This window comes from Salmo trutta, chromosome 29 (genome assembly GCF_901001165.1).
Source record: "Salmo trutta chromosome 29, fSalTru1.1, whole genome shotgun sequence".
NCBI lineage: Eukaryota > Metazoa > Chordata > Actinopteri > Salmoniformes > Salmonidae > Salmo > Salmo trutta.
The window spans coordinates 33,086,496-33,110,707 of record NC_042985.1 but is presented as its reverse complement, the minus strand read 5'-3'; the positions used below and the strand labels follow the sequence as shown (position 1 = coordinate 33,110,707).

At 42.2% G+C, this 24,212-nt stretch overlaps 2 protein-coding genes across 3 annotated transcripts in view; both read right to left on the bottom strand.

The window, feature by feature from the left end:
• Positions 1-753: 753 nt before the first annotated feature.
• On the bottom strand, positions 754-13,978 carry LOC115167422 (neuropilin and tolloid-like protein 2). Its single transcript, XM_029721830.1, has 9 exons — positions 13,513-13,978; positions 10,929-10,985; positions 10,641-10,787; positions 8,637-8,885; positions 8,274-8,321; positions 7,808-7,935; positions 6,905-7,133; positions 2,520-2,633; positions 754-2,391 (listed from the first exon to the last, which is right to left on the bottom strand). Exons 1-9 carry the CDS (start codon positions 13,520-13,522, stop codon positions 1,727-1,729), a joined length of 1,647 nt encoding a protein of 548 aa, XP_029577690.1. The 5' UTR covers positions 13,523-13,978; the 3' UTR covers positions 754-1,726.
• Positions 13,979-14,446: 468 nt separating this feature from the next.
• Positions 14,447-24,212, bottom strand: part of LOC115167421 (T-cell immunomodulatory protein) — a 112,768-nt gene continuing 103,002 nt past the window's right edge. Inside the window, exons 17-18 of one of the 2 annotated variants that reach the window (XM_029721829.1) lie at positions 19,274-19,391; positions 14,447-15,886 (exon numbers count right to left, since the gene is read on the bottom strand). In XM_029721829.1, the coding sequence (XP_029577689.1) occupies positions 15,827-15,886; positions 19,274-19,391 (178 nt within the window). In that variant the 3' untranslated portion in view covers positions 14,447-15,826. Of the gene's footprint in view, positions 15,887-18,087; positions 19,077-19,273; positions 19,392-24,212 lie in introns of those variants that run through there. The other variant, XM_029721828.1, reaches the window with a different exon arrangement.

The following is a 24,212-nucleotide window of genomic DNA, read 5'->3' as shown; positions in this document are numbered from 1 at the left end:
TAGGCAGATTGAGAATTACCAGGATCACAGCACCCTCTGTTGACCTCTGTCACTTCGTTCATAGAGTTCATAGATGGTTTTTGTGGCTTTCAGAGGGCTTCATTGTAACTTCAGACCCCATTGGTACTAGTAGCCCTCTGTCTGTCCTCTGCCTTTTTAAGATGGATGAAGCCCTAAGCCCTCTCATATTGTCTAATGCAACATGACAGCAGAGATAGGGGGTTGGGATGTTGGTTGGTGGAGAGAGAATCAGCCTCAATGACTGATGTCTGTCTCCGTGTTTTGTGTGTCTCATCTGACTATTGTGTTGCAGTAAATTAAGTGAAATTACATTTAATTGACATTGATTACTACAGACACTAATGGACATAAGATCCTATACACTGCATGCTCCAGAGTTAATTGTGATTGAAGAGGGATCTTAAAAGGACGGTTGCACAAAACATTTTTATTACATCGGTTCCATGTATAATATAATCATATAAATACATTTTTATATGACTGAGCAGAGTAATTTATGGTAATTAATTACAATAAACATAATATGAATTGGAAACTAATTTGAAATTCTTCTAAAATGGCTAAGAATACTATGTATTTGTACACATCAACAAAACAAAAACTTAACTTCAGGGTATTTTCATTATTTGCAATTCCTATGCTGTTTCATTAAGTTGTGGGGTTTTGGTATTTTTTTATTATTATGCAGACCAACTGTCAGTGTTTACTTATGAAATGAAAGGCAGACACAGGTAGGTGAGTAAGGTCTCTTTTAATGAAACAATGAAATCCTACAACCAGTGATTGAAATAATAAATGGTGGCCCATGTCTGTCTGTCTGTCTGTCTGTCTGTCTGATGCAACAGGTTGTGCTTGTTTTAAATGTCAGTTCAGAAGACACAATCTGTGAAGTCCTTATTCCACCATTCAGGTATCACAACGTTTCTGAATTAAAAGTCGCTAACCTATTTAGGCTACTATTTCAGATCACTCTGAATTTGTTATCCACTCCTGAATTACCCTTTTAGCTCATCTATCTTGTCAAAAGTTCATGGAAACTCAACCCTGTACCAGGTGAGTTTTTGTGGGCATCCCAATCCCGTTATAGATTCCCCCTGTTTTATATCCTCTGGGTTCACCACTATAGTCCACATCTGAACTCAAAATCCCCAAATGGACCCAAGATGTTAAAAAGCACACATCTATTCATCTGTCTAGATATTATACATGAAAATCTGACACTTCTGAATGTATATTTACGGTGTTCTCTCGAGACATGGAATATTCATTGGGGCTCTGCAAGTGTGTGGATGTGTGTGTGTGTGTGGTAATCATAACCTGCATCAAATCATTGTCATCATATGCACATTTTTATCAAATCAAACAATATCAAATGAATGGGTTAAAAGCCAAGCAACAACATGAAGCTTGATACTCTGGTTTTAATATGCAGTACATAGACGAAAATAAAGACAAAAATAAGTTATGAGAAGTATAATATATCTGTGCTTGACATGTGAATGAATGTAAATACAGCAAACAGTCTAAAATAATTTTCATCTTTGTCTCTGTTTCCCTGTGTGGCAGTGTCCAGTTCTTTTGAGCATACAGGGGAAAGGCTGAATCTGCATGCGAGAGTCTTCCCTATTAGACTGATCAAAAGAAGGAAAACAGAAAATAAATGAGTCAGGTTCCTCTCCTTTTCTTCCCCCTCTCCTCTCTTCACCTAGAAGTCCATGGACATTGAGCGCTGCTGGGGGTCGATGATGCTGGTGTTATTGCGGCCCCCGTTGCGGGAGCTGAGGGTGCCGCAGCCTCCTGGTCCAGAACTTGGCCCGGCCGCTCCGCCGCGGACGTAGATCTCACAGGGGATCTCCTCCATGACGCGGTCTTCAATGACCTTCTCGGCGCAATCATGAGTCTGTTTGTAGCCGTAGCAGCTTTTCTTATAGGTACTGTTAAAGGTCTTCATGGGCGGGGGCTTGGAGAAGTCGTTGTGGTAGGAGAGCTCCATGGAGCTGAGGGTGGTGCGGCTCTGCTTCATGCTGCCCCCCGAGGCCTGCAAGCCACAATGGTGCTCGTGGACACAGCGCGACGTGGTGGAGGAGCGGCGCAGCTTGTGGTAGCTCTCCAGCTCCTCTGATAGGTCGGCCAGGTCAGAGGAGATCTCCTTGTCACGGAGGGAGAAGAGCTCGTAGTGGGGAGGGTCAAAGACCTCCTGGAAGCCAGCCTTGTTGAAGACTGGCCGACGAGCTACCAACTTCTTCCTGGGCTGCTTCATCTGGACCAGGATGGAGATGATGAGTAGGACTAGAACCACGCCTGAAGACACGCCGATCACCGTGCCGTGGGTATTAGTGATCTGATGGAACAGGCCATTGGATTTCTTCTCTGTTTATGAAGCGGGAAAAAAAACAGTAAGTCTACTATAATGGTTTGGTTGTCATAAGTCAATTTACCACGTGATAAAAGTACTAAATGGTTAAAGGTATCCCATAGGAAATTAAAGTTTCACTCACCCTTACAATGGTTCTCATCCCAGGGGTAGACACAGTTCTGTACCCCATTACACACCAAGGAGTTATTGATGCACATGTTGCTATGGCAAAAGAATGTGTTGCTATTGCATGGGGCTGAAACAAGAGACAAGGTAAAGTTATTAAAGATGAAAACTACTGCAATAAAATGCTAGATGTCTGCAACTTAATACCATACATCATCATTTACAGCTTGCATGACATGATTGGCAATTGAAATGGCTGCTTCTCCTAGCCACCGTGTAGAGTGGAAAACAGCGTATGGAGTGCAGTAAATCAATTTAGACGGCCATCACGAGGCACAGATGGCCAGGCGCGCTGAGACTCCAGACTAAACTAGCTCTTACAATGCGAGTCACGAGACAGCCAAGAAGGCTGGTAAATTGAACGTGGCTGCTGCACCCAGGAGATGGATGTGCAAGGCTGGTTCTGTGGGTCCTAACAGGCTGCCCCCGCCACACACTTACATCCCCTTTCCTCCTACCACCCCGCTCCACTCATTCATCTGAGCAGCTTGCCACCCCAAATCCCCCCCCCCCACACACCTCTCAAACCCCATCAGACAGTACTACAGCAAGATAGACACTAGCCCCCACCAGGTCCCACTGCACCCCTGACACATACACGATGTTTAGGGCGCGTTGCCGAACACCAAACCATTCCCCTCCACTGCTGCGAGGCTAAGCGGTTCTGACAGCGGGATAAAGGGGTCCGAACACACCTTTCGTCTCCCGTTGAGTGCGTAGAGCTCCCCTGACTATGCGCTCACTTCCAAACCGATTAGACATCTCTCGCATTCAAAACGCTTGTTCTCTCTCTGGGTGTCAGCGCTGGTTCGTGTTCCCCATCTGTGGTTCTGAGAGAACCCAGAACCACAGAGATAATTAAAATGATGATGCACAGGACTAAGCGTGTCAATGGTGTTCTGAGAAGGATAAGGACAAAAATATCCAAGGTGATGATGCGGGTAAAAGTGCCTTGACTGATTACTAAGCTGAATGTCTCTATGACGTCGGGACAACATGAATTTGAAAAGCAAGGCAATCATTATGAAATATGTGGTCTTGTTTAATGTGCGTCAGAATGTTTTAAGAGCTCTCTTACAAAACATGTCTGTTTAATTTAAAAAGGTAATTAAGTGTGGCAGTGATGGGAATAATAAAAAAATATATATCCAAAATGAATACAGCAATTAATATATCTCTGATTATTCAGGCATTTAATGAAAATAGTGTGGTGGAGGAACAACTGAAGAGTTTATTTCCAAAACGCTATAATCGACTAATTCTTCACGTGTTTTTTCATGATAAATTAATGGTTATGGGTACATAGTGTGTAAAATATTACTCTTCTCAGAATTTTTATTCATAAGTAAGTGTTTATTAAAATAGGTTTTGTTGCAAAACGCTAGCTAATATATATATATATATATATATAAAACCCATCATAAATCTAACCTCATGCTATGGTGTTTGGTTAGAGTTAGGCCTCGTTCCACAGGGCATCCTATTCCCTATATAGTGCACTACTTTTGACCAGAGCACAAAATTCATATTACTATATTGATATACAGTACCAGTCAAAAGTTTGGGCACACCTACTCATTCCAGGGTTTTTCTACATCGTAGAATAATAGTGAAGACATCAAAATTATGAAATAACACATATGGAATCATGTAGCAACCAAAAAGGTGTTAAAGAAATCAAAATATATATTATATTTGAGATTCTTCAAAGTAGCCACCCTTTGCCTTGATTGCAGCCCAAATAAAACGCTTCACAGAGTACAGGTAACAGACACATCTCAACATCAACTGTTCAGAGGAGACTGCGTGAAATCAGGCTTTCATGGTTGAATTTCTGCAAAGAAACTACTACTAAAGGACACCAATAAGAAGAAGAGACTTGCTTGGGCTAAGAAACACGAGCAATGAACATTATACCGGTGGAAATCTGTCCTTTGGTCTGATGAGTCCACATGTGAGATTTTTGGTTCCAACCGCCGTGTCTTTGTGAGACGCAGAGTAGGTGAACGGATGATCTCCGCATGTGTGGTTGCCACCGTGAAGCATGGAGGTGGTGGTGTGATGGTGATTCTATGGTGACACAGTCAGGGATTTATATAGAATTCAATGCACACTTAACCAGCAAAACACCATCCCATCTGGTTTGCATTTAGTGGGACTATCATTTGTTTTTCAACAGGACAATGACCCAAAACACACCTACAGGCTGTGAAAGGGCTATTTGACCAAGAAGGAGAGTGATGGAGTGCTGCATCAGATGAACTGGCCTCCACAATCACCCGACCTCAACCCAATTGAGATGGTTTGGGATGAGATGGACCACAGAGTGAAGGAAAAGCAGCCAACAAGTGCTCAGCATGTGGGAACTCCTTCAATGCTGTTGGAAAAGCATTCCAGGTGAAGCTGGTTGAGAGAATGCCAAGAGTGTGCATAGCTGTCATCAAGGCAACGGGTGGCTACTAATATATTTTGATTTGTTTAACACTTTTTTGGTTACTACATGATTCCATATGTGTTATTTCATAATTTTGATGTCTTCACTATTATTCTACAAATTGGAAAATAGTCAAAATAAAGAAAAACCCTTGAATGAGTAGGTGTGTCCAAACTTTTGACTGGTACTGTGTGTGTGTGTGTGTGTGTGTGTGTGTGTGTGTGTGTGTGTGTGTGTGTATGTATATATATATATATATATATATATATATATTAAAAAAAATAAAAAAATGTAATATCGATGTCACAAATGTATGGTTTGTACCGTTCTTTAATAAACATGTAATTATTTGTCACATTTGATTGTGTAAAATCTTGCAGGATTACTTTCTTCTCTGAGAGTGAGGCAGATATATCTTGTTTTGCAATCAAACATTGTTATTTGTCTCTCTGAAATGAAACCATGTAGTGATATGTTTCAAGCAAATACTAGTCTGTTATATAAAAACCCAATGCCGTGATTAGATCTGGAAAAAGACAAACCACACCAATTTCTTTCAGAAGTTCTGTAGCCCTTCACACTCATACCCGTATACGGGTTGAGAATGGCAGATTTGGGCACTGATAAGCCTAAATCTGAACGCAGTGGCTGTACAGTAACATGCTATAAATAACTTCAGAGGTCAGGCTCTGCGCTTCACAGCGCTGTATGGGTTTTGACTGACAGCCGTTCTGAATTTGAGCACCGCACGTAACAAGAAGTTTACCCCATCCTTCCCGCTTAAATGGGCAATTTTTGCACATTTTTGTTGTCTGAGTGAGGAAAATGCGATAAATTAAGACGACAATGTATTTTGAAAGATGAGATGTTGAGGATTAGAATAAATACTGCATTGATGACATACAAGCATGCCAAACACCTGCGAGTCCAAATGTGCACTTTACATTTCCATATCATAAAACTCATGGCATATACAGTGTCAACATTTATGTCCACTATATTTGATGGCAAATTACAAGACAATAGGGTGTCACACCCTCGGTTGTTCTGAACAGAATGAGCCCGTTTGTCTATGGTGAATAAAATTTGCCGCAGAACATGCACCTGAATGCACCCGACTCCTTTCTACGCGCACCAAAATTACTATCTGTTTCTCTGAATTTCCTTGTGAAAGCCTAAGAAACATTTCAATATAACCTTGTCTATGTAGGCCAAGAGTGTAAAGGGTTAAACGTAAAAAGCTAATTTACTAACATTTCTGACAATGGATAGTGTTTTGGAATAAACGTTTTCAACCGTTTCCGCCATGGAAATGCAATTTACATACAACCTTTAAACCACATCTGCCATGCAAAATGACCATAATGAGATAATAATAATATTATTATTAACAAATTATTCAGCTTTACCATTCATCAATGGAAGATAAATCCCATTTGTCCATTGTGAATGATGAACCATATTTATGGCCAATGTATTACACTGTTACCTGCATATCAATAACATTTTCTTTGAGGTACTCAGCAAAGGCCGGGGAAAAGAATTGGCTTTGCAATATCACTGCTTAGTATGCAACTTTAATTTTCCATTACTAAAATGAGAGTTGAATGTCAGTAAGTTATTTACTATTCGGAGGATGTAGATGTCGTCAATAAATCAAGAAGAATAATGGGCAGTTGGCCCCATTTATCTCTTCCAACCTTTCAGAAATCTGCTGTGAGTCTGGACAAAATACTGACCACTAAATCATGAGAATAATAAAAAAAGAAATAACGAGAAAAGAGGACCTGCCAATTGATAACGTACCCAGACTGATCGTAAATATTTCTCTCCATACTAACTCTTGGTTCAGATGGCCTACAATAACTGCAAGTAAGATTTTTTTTGAAAATAAGGAGAACACTCACGGTCGACAAATGAGGTGAAGAGCATCTGGAAGCGGCTGAGTCGGCTCTTCTCGTCGGCCCACATCCTCACCACTCCCACCCCGTTGGTTAGCATGACGTCATTAGCCACGGTGCTGCAGAACTTGGCCTTTAGGTTTTCGATGGCACTGCTGCCGTCGTACACTGCCACAAAGTTCTTGTTGCATTCGTTGGAGTGCTCCATCTGGTATTCCAGGAACCGAATGAAAATCTACAGCCAGAAATCACCACGTTACAACACAGAACCATGGCTACTCTGCTGCCATTCAGAAAGAAATGAAACCCAAATTAAGGGAAAATTGAAGCATTTATAAAGGGATATTGGAACTGAAGGATAATACACTCATACTTAGGCTAAGCCTATCCTGGTAGGCTTAGCCTAATTGTACAGCACACTACCACTGGGAATCATTGACCTCAGATGAAGAGTTATAGAACTAAATCTTTTGAGCACAAGATTGATGCTTTGCACCCACAGGGTAGGCTCTAATCGTAACATTTTGTCAATACCTAAACGGTCGCTGTATCGTTCTAGAGAGCACATTGTGAATTCAGCCCGGAACAATCCAGCCTCTTCAGCACATTTGAACTCGTAAGACTGCAGACATCAAGTGACTGCTTTTAGCTACGTTCCCAGTACTGCTGATTCTGTTTTTCTGCATCATTGGCCTAATACCTTCTGCCCTGGTTAGGCTACTGCTAGTTTGAGATACACTTGATTGTTTCCACAGCAGAAAGAGGGTCAGGGGACTGGCGTGTCTTAGTCCCAGTCTCCTGCATTCTAATCAATGGGTGTGTTTTCAGTGGCTGGACCTCTGCAGTGAGTGATGACGTGATGACCCATTTAGCCACTGGAGAGAAGGAGCGGGGGAACAAGATGTTCACCTTGGACTGAGGAGGAGCGCGGATGGTCCAGATACAGTCCAGAGCATCACCAGTCTTAATCTTATCCTCCTCTTCTACCTGACTGGAGCGGATAACACCATCATAGCCACCGATCTCAAACTGACAATCTGAGGGGAGAGAAAGGTAGAGGACAGGGCGAAAACAGAGGAGGGGGGGTTATATATATATATATATATATATATATATATATATATACACACATACATACAAGAGAAGGATTGCAGAAGAAGGAAAGGTGAGCATAAGGGAAGAGATAGAAAAACAGGAACAAAGTAACGAGAGAATGTTATAGAGAAAGAAAGAGAGAATGTGAGAGAGAGGGGAAAAAAAGAGGTGTCTGTGTGTGAGAGAGCATGTGTCAGTGAAAGATAGCACCCAGTAAGCTTTAGAGCACAGAGCTCTTCAAATCGGATCGGACAAACCGGTGAAATATTGAAGAGCTTACCTGGAATCGGGTTTAACAGTCCACCCACGTGCAGATGAAAATCTGGGTCTGAAATTATAAATAGGAAAGCACATGAGTCTCGATCCACTGAGTTGGAATTCATGAGTAAAGAAAAGTGATAAGATCTCATTAAAAAAAAGGAAGCCAGATAAACTGGGGAAGGCCATTGGGAGCAAATCTGTGGCCCGATGTGAGACGCTGACTTCAGTGTCCTAGTGTATTAAATTGGATGGTAACAAACAAGCTAAATGAGGCCCTTTACAGTGAATCTGTGGCTGTGCTGCTGTCCTCATTATCCACACCTATGACTGTGTATGTAATGAGGATATGCCCAGTAGGCTAGCTCTAACTGAGAACGTGTACCTGCTATAAAGGTGTATTTGATACGGAACCCAACACCCTCCAGCTCCTCGTCGCTGCTGAACTTGATCCACATGAAGCGGCCCGTGGAGGTGACCAGGCCTGGGTTCTTCGATCCACAGAAGCGGTCGATGATCGGTGAGAAGCCGAACGGACCATCCCGTACCTCGATGTGATCAAAGCGGCACTCAAAGGAGGGCTCCATGTAGTAGTTCTTATCAAAGGCCAACTGGATTCTTTGACGAGGGAGAGCTGGAGGAGGTGAGAGAGGAGGAGGAGGGGTGTGTTGGGTTTTTGACAAAAGGCTTTGCTCCATGGACTGCGTTTACCTGTATAGCAGGGTCTCAGTCTGCACAGAAACTTGTTTATAAAAAAAACTAAAAAAAACTGGTAACAGCTAAACTCCTGGTTTCTACTCATATGCGCAACCAGTTTATGGATGCCTGCATAAACACACAAAGGTATCCATGCTTAGTGCTCGATTCAATCCATATTGCCGAATTCAGCGCTATAATAACAAAAAAAAAATGTATTGAGCCGGCATATGTAGCTTTTACCATGAATGCAGTCTCCACGAACGCGGGAACATTGCCTTTACATTTCAATTGCGCTAAACTTCGGTGATACGGATTGAATTGAGCCCTTACACTAATGCACATGTGCTGATGCATACACACATGACTTGGCATGACATGTCAGCATGTTTCCTTACAGGTTCTGAACAAAAACACAAAACTTGTGAGTTTAGAAGTTCATGTCATGTAAATCACACCCTAAATGACTGGCTCAAGTAGCCTCCCAGAATCAACACGACTACCAGTTGCACACGCATTTTTTTTTAAAAAGCCAGCTATTTCCTGTCTTCATAGATGAATTACATATGAATCAGACTGCCTGCTATGATAAAATGGCAAACGGTAGAAACGTTTAGAAGAGCGGGTAATGCCTTTGAACTGAAACAAATGATACCACCATTTAAATGATGTCACAGCTCAGACACACACCTAAAGACAAATCGTGTCACTAGCTCACTCACACTGACACAAATAATGTCACCGCCAGCACACACACCAAAACAAATTAGCTGTACTTTGAAGGAATGTGGGAAGCAATAATGTCACCATTTTAAAACAGGAATACATGGGGAAGCCTACCATACAGATTCAGACAAACTGGCTCTACTGTTATCACAACACTAAATCACATGTATATTTCCCCTGGTAAGGATTAGAAACAAGAGCTCTCAGTTCAAAGTAGCTACATACATACCAAATATAGTGTTGCATAGCTTAGCTTGATAACTCAATACACAACAACACACTGAAACAATCAAATAAATACACAATCGCTAACCAAGAGTCATATCATCTGAGAGACAAAAAGTCCCTGGAATGCGTTCAACAAGCCATAAATTGTGAAACATAAACCAGGTTGACTGACACTTCTCATCAGTATTGAGTGTCTCATCCTCCTAAGACCTTTGGAGATGAGCGATGCAATTCATTACCGGGTTTGAGTCATGATGATCTGGGAAATTGGCCTTCTTTAGTCCTGCTCATTGTATATGCACATTGATAATTTGGATTGTCAATACCGTTTTGTCAAGGTAGGTTCCACGGCTATGCTAGTCGATGTTTCCACAGGGGGAGCCCTTGAGCTTCACCAAGTCTTCCATTTTTCTCCGACTGATGAAATCACACTATCAGTTCCTGCAGCCTACTTTGTCTTGGTTGAGTTTTATCACAAATATATAGGTTTTGGACTTTTGGATGAAATGACTCTGATGTAGGTGTATATAGTGACTGAAATGCTGTCAAAATAGCAATAAACCAATAAGCACCTATTATCTACATTCTAAGGCACTGCTGAGGCCATTTGTGTGTGTGTGTGTGTGTGTGTGTGTGTGTGTGTGTGTGTGTGTGTGTGTGTGTGTGTGTGTGTGTGTGTGTGTGTGTGTGTGTGTGTGTGAGAGAGAGAGAGAGAGAGAGGGCAGAAACAGAAATGTACCTTCCAAGATGTAAACACACTCCTTGTTAGGGGGATATGTGTTGGGGTAGCTGGGGGACGTGAAGACTCCCCCGTTGATGTTGCGGACCCAGATGCCACATTCGTTAAGATTCTGAGGTGGACTGCCTTCATTCTGAGAAATGGACTCTGAGAAAAGACAGTGAAAAGAATCAAGCCCATGTTTGAATTGGGATATGTATGGGATTCGATCAGTTTCTTGTGATTCTGCCACTGAAAACGTTATGTGCTACAACGTGGCCAATTATTCCCCCATAACAGGAGACGCACCTTTAGTTCTCTGTGCCAGGGCAAATCCCTCTTCTATCAGAATAAGGAGTACCCAGGCTGCAATAGAAAAACATTAAATGTCAATGATTTGCACCGTTATTTTTCATAAAATAACCAGGTAAAAACAATTTAATCAGTGTTGAAATAATAGGCAATCTAACACAGTAGCTCACACATCCCTTATTGAAAAGCAATTATGTGAAGCTTGAAATCTGCTAGTTAAGATAGGACATCGTCATAACCAGTTTAAATGAGAAACATGCCTTTTTTTCTGTTGGGTGAGATAATTCTAAACCTTTTTTGTTGTTGTTACTAAATGGTGTATGTGTGATTGGAACAGCTGTGATGCAGGAGCTAGACCGGGCATCATTAAGAACTATAGCCCTACTTATATCCATAATAACCTAACATAACAGTGCACACACACACACACACACACACACACACACACACACACACACACACACACACACACACACACACACACACACAGTGAAAGAGCCAATGATCTACGACATTGAACGGAAACATACACTAAAGATGCATCTTGCAATTCATGAACACCAAGTGTGTAGGATGTGGAACAATACTTGACAGAATATTGATCCTTGGGTCTTGTAGATGTATCCCTACCATTTTATTTCATAGGTTGTGCCATTGAGAGCTTATCTAAAAAGCATCTTATCGGACCCAAGACATATCACAAGCTAAAGCCTGAAGCCGAATTCAGATCGATGCCTAAAGAGCCATCTCCTCCATTCACAGATAAATAAAGAAGGTTGTATGTTTTATCATATCGTCCTCTGATGGTGTATCAGGGAGCACTCATTGGTAGGCCCACATCATCAGGCCTATCAGAGCATCGCCAACCCTCCAGCCTCCTGAATGAAGACAGCACCAGAACAAATAGGATAAGGCTCACAGGCCTGATGCCATAATGAGAGACAGGCATCAGGGAGGCAGCAGCAACAGCACTGCATTGTGTATAATATCAGTGCTAAAACTGCTCGCCGTACCCCTGTGCACATTTCAGCCCACAACACTACTGTCTTCTCCAGATAAGCCGATGTAGGTTTACCCCCAATGGATTTTAATAGACTGCGCTGCTTATATCACATTAAACCGTGAGCGGGAGCCTGACAGATGCATAATGAAACATGGATTGACTATAGCCACCCAGGCTTGCAAAAAGAAAATCAGACCGCATGTTCTCTACTATAGAGAATTTAAAACACATCCATTCGCACATTCACAGCCTCTCTCTTCCCGGCCTTGATACGCTGAAGGCCAAACTGCACACACACACACACACACACACACACACTTTTCCATGCATGGCCTGACTTTAAGGCTATTCACATAGATTTGCCCTTTCTGGATACTACTCCACTATGGGGGACCACTGAAAGACTAACTACCTCTTAAAAGCAGTCTATGGCATGAATTCATTGTAGAACACAGTTGGTTCAAACAGCTTTGAATGGACCTGAAAGTCTGATTTTAAAAGGTTGAATGCCTTTACAAGATAGCCTGCACTACGAGAAGAACATGAGTGGAAGAGCGTGTAAAATACAAATGGATGGCCTACCACATTGCTTGGTTAAATGAACCCAAAAAGCATAGATATGTCCCCTTTGGATGTTGGCTGATGCATTCTGATTCTGCAATTATATTACAAAATAAAACATAGGGCTATTAGAACGCTACAGTAACTTGTTGATAATACGTAGACGACTAGACTTCGTGCCCTTCGTGACAGAAGTTGCCCAGTCCTATTGAAGTGAACTCAACATGAGGTTCTCGCCCTCGGTTATAAGATTCAGTGTAGTTTACAAGCTAGGTGTGTTAAACAATACTTGACAGTCCCTTTAATAATAGGCCTACAGTACAGTACAAAACACAATGATTTCACAGCACAATATCGTGGCTTAAAATGAGCTGCAGCTGTGGTCTTGTCCCAAATGTTGCGCGAATCAGCAGGAGCTGTCTCAAGGTTTGACAAACACCGCTCTAGCGCCGTCACCTTTTACCATAGATGCAGAAGTGTTACACTAATGGATTGAGACGCAGCCAATGCAAAAAAAAGTTTAAATTGACGAATTTTTCTTTACAATTTGGATTTTCATTATGCCAATTGGTTCCGCGGTGACGCGGACATCGACCTTAGGCGTTAATAGAAAAGTAATCTGAAATTGAATGCATTCTTCCATATTGTGTAGCCTTGTGTAAATATCACATTTTATAAGATAGGATATTGGCACGTTTCATATGACCCCTTGCAGTAAAAATAAATACATGTAATAGAAAAGCTAATAGAATATATATAACTGAATAGAAATAAACCTGCTGATGGCGATGCCATTCAGGGATTTAGGCTTCTTGCAAACATGAAGAACACAATACAACAACTTGGCGCAAGAGAAAATACAACGGGGTACATTTGGTAAGGATGAGTTTCGCCTATTTTGCAGAAGAATAAGGGATGAATTACATCACAGCCGATACGAGTGATTATTAACCTTCTGTATAATATCACTGGTTCTTAATACGATCCAAAAGTACTCGGATGCTCTGTAAAACTGACCTATGTGCATTTCCTCTCCCTGTGTGGTGGTGCCAAATACGTTCTCCTTCTTAAGCTTTGGGGAGTTACACGCTTTATTTTCCCATTTTATGGATCCAAGGCAATGAGTCGCTGTTTATACAATCCAACTTTTCATTGATCGCCTTAATTCCATAGTCAGAAAGACAACCATCCACTCCGAATTTCCTCTGAGGAAAACAAGCGCTTCTTCTTCAACCACTCCCGATAAGTATTAGATACGTTAATTCCATCTAGACAGGTGTCTTGTAGTTCCAAATGCAACATATGCTATTATTAAAGTAGGTTGTATTGTCCAGTGAGGTTGAGCAGAAGTATCCGAGAGACGCGCACAGAGTGGTCTGTGGCTGAACTGAAGTAATGGCACCAAACAAGGCTCATTTAAGCTCTGGGCGATGTATGCGTGAATGAGCTGCTTGTACGCATGCACCCCATCACCGAGCGTAAAATCGGCTGCGCTTCTCCCTGCGTACAAGTATCTTCTCTGCTCGTGTTGCATTGAAGGATTTATATTTGTAAAATTGAGCAGAGCCATTTATGATATAATACAAAACGACCCGAGCAAGTTACAAAAAAATTACGGAAATGTTGACAGCATTTAATCAGGGTACTCTTTACTCAGTAAGTTGTTGCCAAGAGACATCAACAGACAGTAAAACATCAACTGCTATTTAAATGTAAACCATTTTATGAGACTATCATTTTACCACAAGTGCCAGATTGCAATACATTATGCTGCATGAGCTAAAAATAACTCAAAACCGTAAGCTATGCCAAGTTGTCACTTACAATCGTTTCTTTAGTCATCAGCTCACTAGGAGAATTTACTTTTTCGGATGGACGTGCCAGTCTATGAGATGGGAAGGCAACAGTGAGATGGAAATTAATGAAAAAAAAAAGTGAGAACCACCATGAATTAAGCATGATACACTTTAATTTTCAACCCATCATCCCATAAAGATTCAAAAGAAATGATCATATTTCCGGTTACACGCAGAATCCACACACAAAACACAAAAATAAAATCTATTAGACTTATCACTATTAATCATTAGTTTAAAAAAAGCTCAAACCACAGACATGAGATGATAGCAAAATAAATATTTGGATGTTAGACCAGTACCACCTGAAAACACAGTGCCCCACGTTAATTCAAAATGAAATAGAATTTTTTAGTAGAAGGGGCTTAGACATTGATGATAATATTGATGATTGCACTTTCTGTTGGTTAAATAAACACACCTATTTCCCCTTGTAAGTAAAAGTAGTATAAGTGTTATGTGGACCATTCTTCAATTGAACACCAGAGTTTAGTTAACGTTTTTAATGAACACATAATCAAATGTTTGGCAGTCCAAAAACACACCATGTTTAGCATGTGAGACAAACATGATTATTAAGAGTGCGAAAGACTAAAAAGAACATGACCAAACCAGAGGGGTCAGTAGTACAGGCCTTTCCAATACCGCTGTGAGTGAGGGCAGTGGAGAGGGGGAGCTGTCAAACAAGGATAGGACATTGTGTCAGGTATTTGGAGGGGAATTTGAGAAAAAGGAGGGGAAAAGTGCATAATGAACTTGACACATACATTAACCCTCATTATGGACCATGGACTATCCACATGATATACAGTAGAGCACAATGGATGCATCCAGTGTAAGTACCCTGTTTGGGTCAGTGGACTCCATGTGTAAGATTCCACTATAGCAGTCCATAGAAAACAATAACCTTTACAGATTGACACACAGGAGGCATACAGGAAGACAATGGATGACTGGACATACATAATAATTCAAGTAGCATTACAATAGCAATGCTTCCCTCAAAACAAGTGAATCAGTAATGTGTTTTGCAGATCAGGATGACTTGGATTGAACATTTAAACATTTTTGCAAATTCACGACGTAAACTGTTAGTGCCGATTTGACATCCATACGTAAGGAGCTAAGCCAAAACATTGACTGAAAAGTAATTTCACTCAGTGTACTTTCACTCAGTAGTCCTGTTTAGATTTGGGTTCAGCCATCATTTTGGCCCTTGAAATGTATGAGGAAACGTGAATTAAAAAAAAGAACATGTTCAAATTCCAACCAAATCTGTGCAAGTATGCGAGAAGTAACCCGTCTGTCTCTTTTACATTTGATCATCTTTAATGGATATTTAAACACTTAAATGGCTCATCCTCAAGAGGTCGAGGGGGGATCAAATAAATAAACAATTCCATCGACCAGCAAACTTAAATAAAACAGAAAGCAGGCATGACTGTTTCCCATGGTCCATCTCTTCCTGTGCTCCTTCACATGGCATCAAAATGGAACCGGTGTGCTTCCTGTCTCTTCTCCCGGTCGTCCGCTTTCTGAAACACACACAGGGCAATGGTCAGGGGTCACGAGTCAGACAAACGCAGACAAGCAGAATCTAACAGTCAGCGATGGTGAGAGAGAGGTGGGGCTGAAACCATTATAGAATAATAATGAAAGTAGCAGACCTACTGAGTGGTCAGGGGTACAATCTATCTGAGGCAGGAAATCATTATTACAAGTGTTAATGTAGTATCGCTTCAACGTACGATTATGTACCCTCTGTGGGTGAATGAGGATAATTCACGTTTATTTTTAGCGTTCCCTTGACGACAGGCAGCACATAAAGGCACGTATGATGAAAAAAAGGGAACCTTCAAAATGCAGTGGAGATGAAGCTGACAGATTTGTTCTGGAACTACTCCCCGTACGACAGACAGTCCTGATGGAGTACACCAACATCTAAGCAGAGAGTCTGTCGGCCGTATCTGTGTTGTTCAGGACTTAAGGGAGCAGACAGTCTTTAGGACTGAGTGTTCAGTTCCTTCCACTTGTTTTTATGGCGTGTACACAGTACATGGACATACTGTAATATCTCCTTCGGTCTCATTCAGTGAACTGGCTTGTAATCCTGTCAATATTGCCAAGTTCCTTGTGGTGTATGAACATGAAATAATTGAGTGTTCAGGGGATATAATTGTGTCGTTATTCCATGTGCGATGTGTCATTTATTGAATGGTCTGAAACCGACTGATTGAGTGCTCACGTATACAGTCTTGTTCAGATTGAACGTGAGGTTCAGTAACACGACAACTTGACCTATTTGAATGGTCTACTGAATGCGCTAACCTATCCACACTCCGTGCTAAGGATGTGGGGCCTTGAACTAGCATAAAATGCAGGACAAAATGGGATAAGACCTTTGTCACATTGTATGCATTACGCAACGTGGAGGCATAATGCAGACTTCATCGCTCTGAAAAGCCCTGTATTCTGTTTAAACCCACGCAAAATTCAAATAGCTCAAACAGACAACGATCGATTCCACAGGCGTGAAACCAAAGTTACCTGACAAATAAAGAGAATCCAAAATACCTCTCAGATTTACAGCAAGGTTAAAACAGAGAAGGCAGTTTTATATATTAAAAAAAATGTCTTGCTTTCTTATATTTAACAGTGTTGTAACAAACTTCCTGAGCCGGTCTCGGCTGTTGCAGGAGGTACTATGTCTCAAACCAGCCTCTGATTCCTATTTGACCATTGAGATTTGTGGAAAAAATAGCAGGGATCAGTGTAAATATCAAAAGTCAATCACGGATCGCACCGTGACCTGGTCAACTCCACACCGCAATGCAAATGGAAAGGTTTATGGAGATGTGGAGCTTTTTCCAAATGCTATTTTCCCCTGCGTGAAAGGTTAGACTCTTATCTAAGAGAGCTCCTTCAATTATGGTGTGTTATTGTGCTGGGCAGAGTGAGTCAGAACAGGAGCGCTCAGCAGCCGGGCTCCGATATGACTTCAAGGCAGTGACACTCACAATGCAGATGACACACCGGACTAGACAAAAAGATGACAATGGGTCACAACCCCCCCCCCCCCCCATTAAAAGCAAACAAAGGCAGTACCCTCGCTCAAAAAGACCCACAACAGCGGAGATGTCGGCTATCCCAGTACAACATGAACAAACACACAACCTCACAAGAACTGAGACGTCATACCAACACAAAAACAGGCTGCAGATTCAAAAGATGTGACTCATCAGCTTCAACAGTAATAACATGAAGCAGAGATATAGGTAACTGGCAAAATAATGGAAACACTTGATTAAATAAGGGATACAAAGTATATCAAAAGCAGGTGCTTCCACACAGGTGTGGTTCCTGAGTTAACTAAGCAATGTATTATTTTGGCTACCATGGCTATGCCCCCATAGGATGACAATGCCCCCATCCACAGGGCACAAGTGGTCACTGAATGTTTTGATGAGCATGAAGAAAATGTAAACCATATGCTATGGCCGTCTCAGTCGCCAGATCTCAACCCAATTGAACACTTATGGAAGATTATGGAGCGGCGCCTGAGACAGCGTTTTCCACCACCATCAACAAAACACCAAATCATGGAATTTCTCGTGGTAGAATGGTGTCGCATCCCTCCAATAAGAGTTCCAGAATCAATGCCAAGGTGCATTGAAGCTGTTCTGGCTCGTTGTGGCCCAACACCCTATTAAGACGCTTTATGTTTGTGTTTCCTTTATTTTGGCAGTTACCTGTATCTCTGAAAGGGAAGGGGGCTCTGAACTAAAGTAGAGTACATTGGTCCAGTAATCACCTAAACAAATGAACAGCTAGCTATTACCTGAACTTCCATTACCTTGGCCATCACGAACATTATCGTTTAATCAACCTCTAATCAATGACGGACAATGAGCCATGTCTCTACCTCGCTCTCTTTCTGATGAAATATAATTGCTGGGCTCAGTTCCTCAGATATAGGGCCAAACATGTTATTTTAATGCAGTGTCAACTCCAATGAAGCTAGTGTTCCCGGAACAGTTCCCTAAGCAGAGAGCAATTATGGCTTCCTGCGTGCATAATCAGGCACCCACAGCAGATGGCTTTGAGAAGACGCCAACATCGCCCGGCCTCGCTTGGTGGAGAAACAGACCAGCCACGGCTGCACTGGGATGGTGATGAATCGCTCAGAGTGTTTGCACGGCAGGGTGGACACACACCACACACGCATGTCGGCAATAGTTGCATGCAAACACATGCAAATTCTCACAAGTTTGCACAATTCAAACCATACATGATTACCTAAACACTCAATGTAAAATTCACAAACACACACAGGAATGTAACAAGACAACCAACACACACACACTCCCTGGAGGGCATATTTACAGGGATAATGAACAAAAGATTTGATATGCTGAAGGGGCAGAACAAAGCAATTACAGCCGAGCGTCCTCACTGGTTATGGCCCTCTAACAGCCGTGCTGGAACTCTGTGGGAGGTTAGAGGACAGGGCCCATCTGCTGGTTCTGACCCATCTGTTCCTCTCCGAGTGTACCCTTTGCCCACAGCGGGTCTCCTGCTCTCTGGACCAGCACCAGAGCTCCCCAGCAGCGACACAGGGCCAGGAGAAGAGAAGACCCCCACCAGATACTATGGACTGGCAATGGTGGGGAGGATGAGAGAGGACACACACTGCTCTGACCAGAACATAACCAGCTTTGGCTCAGACTATTAAGAGGAGGAGGAGGAGGAGAGGATAGTGAGGAGGAATGCAAGGAAGAAGAGGAAAAATGACAAGACAGTACAACTAAAAATGAAGGAGAAGAGATGAGGTTGAAGGTGCTCATTACTGTCAATTAAAACAGTAATGATGGTAATGACGATGATAAACGGTGTAAGATGCATTTGTGTCATTCTGTTCTTACCTTCTCCTGCCAGTGGAGGATGCCAATGATGACCAGGATGAAAACACACACGCCGATCAGAGCGATGGCAGTCAGTAGGACTATGTTACTGGGGGTCAGATACAACTTCGCACTCCAACTAAAAGAGGGAACGGGTAGGAGAAAGAAAAGGCGTATCAACTACTACACGACATAAAACTCCCACAAAAAGGTATGTCTCGTCTTTTCCCAACCCTATCAGAAGGTAAGAGTCAATGTGCTATATTAAGGACATTTAGCATATTTTGCTTGATCAGAGATGTTAGTTGACAATGTTTTACTAATCACAAAATATGACATTATGACATATTAGGTCAAAATGAAATCGAGAAACGCTACATCACTGTCAGAGACGAACCATTTAAATGAAAAAGATCAAAAACAAAAAATGACAAGCGCATTTCCTGTCTTTCGATCCACATATTTTTTGACTATTGAAGAGAACGGAGAGTTCGTTTGAATGGTTTGACTAAAAACAAGAACAGACCCAGATTGTGGAGATACGATATTATACTACAATAAATGGCTGAAGAACAATACTTCTGCTCAAATATGAATCAAAATAACTTCATTAAGACATTCTATCAGAACTAATACAGTGAGGGAAAAAAGTATTTGATCCCCTGCTGATTTTGTACGTTTGCCCACTGACAAAGAAATTATCAGTCTATAATTTTAATGGTAGGTTTATTTGAACAGTGAGAGTCAGAATAACAACAAAAAAATCCAGAAAAACACATGTCAAAAATGTTATAAATTGATTTGCATTTTAAATGAGGGAAATAAGTATTTGACCCCCTCTCAATCAGAAAGATTTCTGGCTCCCAGCTGTCTTGTATACAGATAAGGTAGCTGAGATTAGGAGCACACTCTTAAAGGGAGTGCTCCTAATCTCAGTTTGTTACCTGTATAAAAGACACCTGTCCACAGAAGCAATCAATCAATTAGATTCCAAACTCTCCACCATGGCCAAGACCAAAGAGCTCTCCAAGGATATCAGGGACAAGATTGTAGACCTACACAAGGCTAAAATGGGCTACAAGACCATCGCCAAGCAGCTTGGTGAGAAGGTGACAACAGTTGGTGCGATTATTTGCAAATGGAAGAAACACAAAAGAACTGTCAATCTCCCTTGGCCTGGGGCTCCATGCAAGATCTCACCTCGTGGAGTTGCAATGATCATGAGGAGGAATCAGTGAGGAACAGTGAGGAATCAGCCCAGAACTACACGGGAGGATCTTGTTAATGATCTCAAGGCAGCTGGGACCATAGTCACCAAGAAAACAATTGGTAACACACTACGCCGTGAAGGACTGAAATCCTGCAGCGCCCGCAAGGTCCCCCTGCTCAAGAAAGCACATATACATGCCCGTCTGAAGTTTGCCAATGAACATCTGAATGATTCAGAGGACAATTGGGTGAAAGTGTTGTGGTCAGATGAGACCAAAATGGAGCTCTTTGGCATCAACTCAACTCGCCGTGTTTGGAGGAGGAGGAATGCTGCCTATGACCTCAAGAACACCATCCCCACCGTCAAACATGGAGGTGGAAACATTATGCATTGGGGGTGTTTTTCTGCTAAGGGGACAGGACAACTTCACCGCATCAAAGGGACGATGGACGGGACCATGTACCGTCAAATCTTGGGTGAGAACCTCATTCCCTCAGCCAGGGCATTGAAAATGGGTCGTGGATGGGTATTCCAGCATGACAATGACCCAAAACACACGGCCAAGGCAACAAAAGAGCGGTTCAAGAAGAAGCACATTAAGGTCCTGGAGTGGCCTAGCCAGTCTCCAGACCTTAATCCCATAGAAAATCTGTGGAGGGAGCTGAAGGTTTGAGTTGCCAAACGTCAGCCTCGAAAACTTAATGACTTGGAGAAGATCTGCAAAGAGGAGTGGGACAAAATCCCTCCTGAGATGTGTGCAAACCTGGTGGCCAACTACAAGAAACGTCTGACCTCTGTGATTGCCAATAAGGGTTTTGCCACCAAGTACTAAGTCATGTTTTGCAGAGGGGTCAAATACTTATTTACCTCATTAAAATGCAAATCATTTTATATCATTTTTGACATGCGTTTTTCTGGATTTTTTTGTTGTTATTCTGTCTCTCACTGTTCAAATAAACCTACCATAAAAATTATAGACTGATAATTTCTTTGTCAGTGGGCAAATGTACAAAATCAGCAGGGGATCAAACACATTACATTAGCCTCTCTTGAAAAAGCAGAATCTTGACCCAGAAATTATAAAAAACTATCGGCCTATATCGAATCTTCCATTCCTCTCAAATATTTTAGAAAAAGCTGTTGCACAGCAACTCACTGCCTTCCTGAAGACAATGTATACGAAACGCTTCAGTCTGGTTTTAGACCCCATCATAGCACTGAGACTGCACTTGTGAAGGTGGTAAATGACCTTTTAATGACGTCAGACCGAGGCTCTGCATCTGTCCTCGTGCTCCTAGATCTTAGTGCCGCTTTTGATACCATCGATCACCACATTCTTTTGGAGAGATTGGAAACCCAAATTGGTCTACATGGACAAGTTCTGGCCTGGTTTAGATCTTATCTGTCGGAAAGATATCAGTTTGTCTCTGTGAATGGTTTGTCCTCTGACAAATCAATTGTAAATTTCGGTGTTCCTCAAGGTTCCGTTTTAGGACCACTATTGTTTTCACTATATATTTTACCTCTTGGGGATGTCATTCGAAAACATAATGTTAAATTTCACTGCTATGTGGATGACACACAGCTGTACATTTCAATGAAACATGGTGAAGCTCCAAAATTGCCCTCGCTAGAAGCCTGTGTTTCAGACATAAGGAAGTGGATGGCTGCATACTTTCTACTTTTAAACTCGGACAAAACAGAGATGCTTGTTCTAGGTCCCAAGAAACAAAGAGATCTTCTGTTCAATCTGACAATTAATCTGGATGGTTGTACAGTCGTCTCAAATAAAACTGTGAAGGACCTCGGTGTTACTCTGGACCCTGATCTCTCTTTTGAAGAACATATCAAGACTGTTTCAAGGACAGCTTTTTTCCATCTACGTAACATTGCAAAAATCAGAAACTTTCTGTCCAAAAATGACGCAGAAAAATTAATCCATGCTTTTGTTACTTCTAGGCTGGACTACTGCAATGCTCTACTTTCCGGCTACCCGGATAAAGCACTAAACAAACTTCAGTTAGTGCTAAATACGGCTGCTAGAATCCTGACTAGAACCCAAAAATTTGATCATATTACTCCAGTGCTAGCCTCCCTACACTGGCTTCCTGTTAAGGCAAGGGCTGATTTCAAGGTTTTACTGCTAACCTACAAAGCATTACATGGGCTTGCTCCTACCTATCTTTCCGATTTGGTCCTGCCGTACATACCTACACGTACGCTACGGTCACAAGACGCAGGCCTCCTAATTGTCCCTAGAATTTCTAAGCAAACGGCTGGAGGTAGGGCTTTCTCCTATAGAGCTCCATTTTTATGGAATAGTCTGCCTACCCATGTGAGAGACGCAGACTCAGTCTCAACCTTTAAGTCTTTACTGAAGACTTATCTCTTCAGTAGGTCCTATGATTAAGTGTAGTCTGGCCCAGGAGTGTGAAGGTGAACGGAAAGGCTGGAGCAACGAACCGCCCTTGCTGTCTCTGCCTTGCCGGTTCCCCTCTTTCCACTGGGATTCTCTGCCTCTAACCCTATTACAGGGGCTGAGTCACTGACTTACTGGTGTTCTTCCATGCCGTCCATGGGAGGGGTGCGTCACTTGAGTAGGTTGAGTCACTGACGTGGTCTTCCTGTCTGGGTTGGCGCCCCCCCCTTGGGTTGTGCCATGGCGGAGATTTTTGTGGGCTATACTCGGCCTTGTCTTCGGACGGTAAGTTGGTGGTTGTAGACATCCCTCTAGTGGTGTGGGGGCTGTGCTTTGGCAAAGTGGGTGGGGTTATATCCTGCCTGTTTGGCCGTGTCCGGGGGTATCATCGGATGGGGCCACAGTGTCTTCTGATCCCTCCTGTCTCAGCCTCCAGTATTTATGCTGCAGTAGTTTATGTGCCGGGGGGCTAGGGTCAGTCTGTTTCATCTGGAGTATTCTCTTGTCTTATCCGGTGTCCTGTGTGAATTTAAATATGCTCTCTCTAATTCTCTCTTTCTCTCTTTCTTTCTTTCTCTCGGAGGACCTGAGCCCTAGGACCATGCCTCGGGACTACCTGGCATGATGACTCCTTGCTGTCCCCAGTCCACCTGGCCATGCTGCTGCTCCAGTTTCAACTGTTCTGCCTGCGGCTACGGAACCCTGACCTGTTCACCGGACGTGCTTGTTGCACCCTTGACAACTACAATGATTATTATTATTTGACCATGCTGGTCATTTATGAACATTTTAACATCTTGACCATGTTCTGTTATAATATCCACCCGGCACAGCCAGAAGAGGACTGGCCACCCCTCATAGCCTGGTTCCTCTCTAGGTTTCTGCCTAGGTTTTTGGCCTTTCTAGGGAGTTTTTCCTAGGGAGTTTTTCCTAGCCACCGTGCCTCTTTCACATGCATTGCTTGCTGTTTGGGGTTTTAGGCTGGGTTTCTGTACAGCACTTTGAGATTTCAGCTGATATACGAAGGGCTATATAAATACATTTGATTTGATTTTGATTTGATTTTTGATTTGATTACATATTAGTGGTGAAAACAAAAACTACCAATGGCAATGCAGGACACAAAATGAGCCACCATACGTTGCGTTAACCTATGCCCATAGACATTATGAGACTGAAGACACCTTCTTTACACAGATATACACTGAGCAGTCACTGTAATGTATGAACACTACATGATGTATGCGTCTACATAATGTGGGCGTGTTTTTATGAGTAATAAGTCAGTGTAGTAGGTATGTACAGTGCATTCGGAAAGTATTCAGACCCCT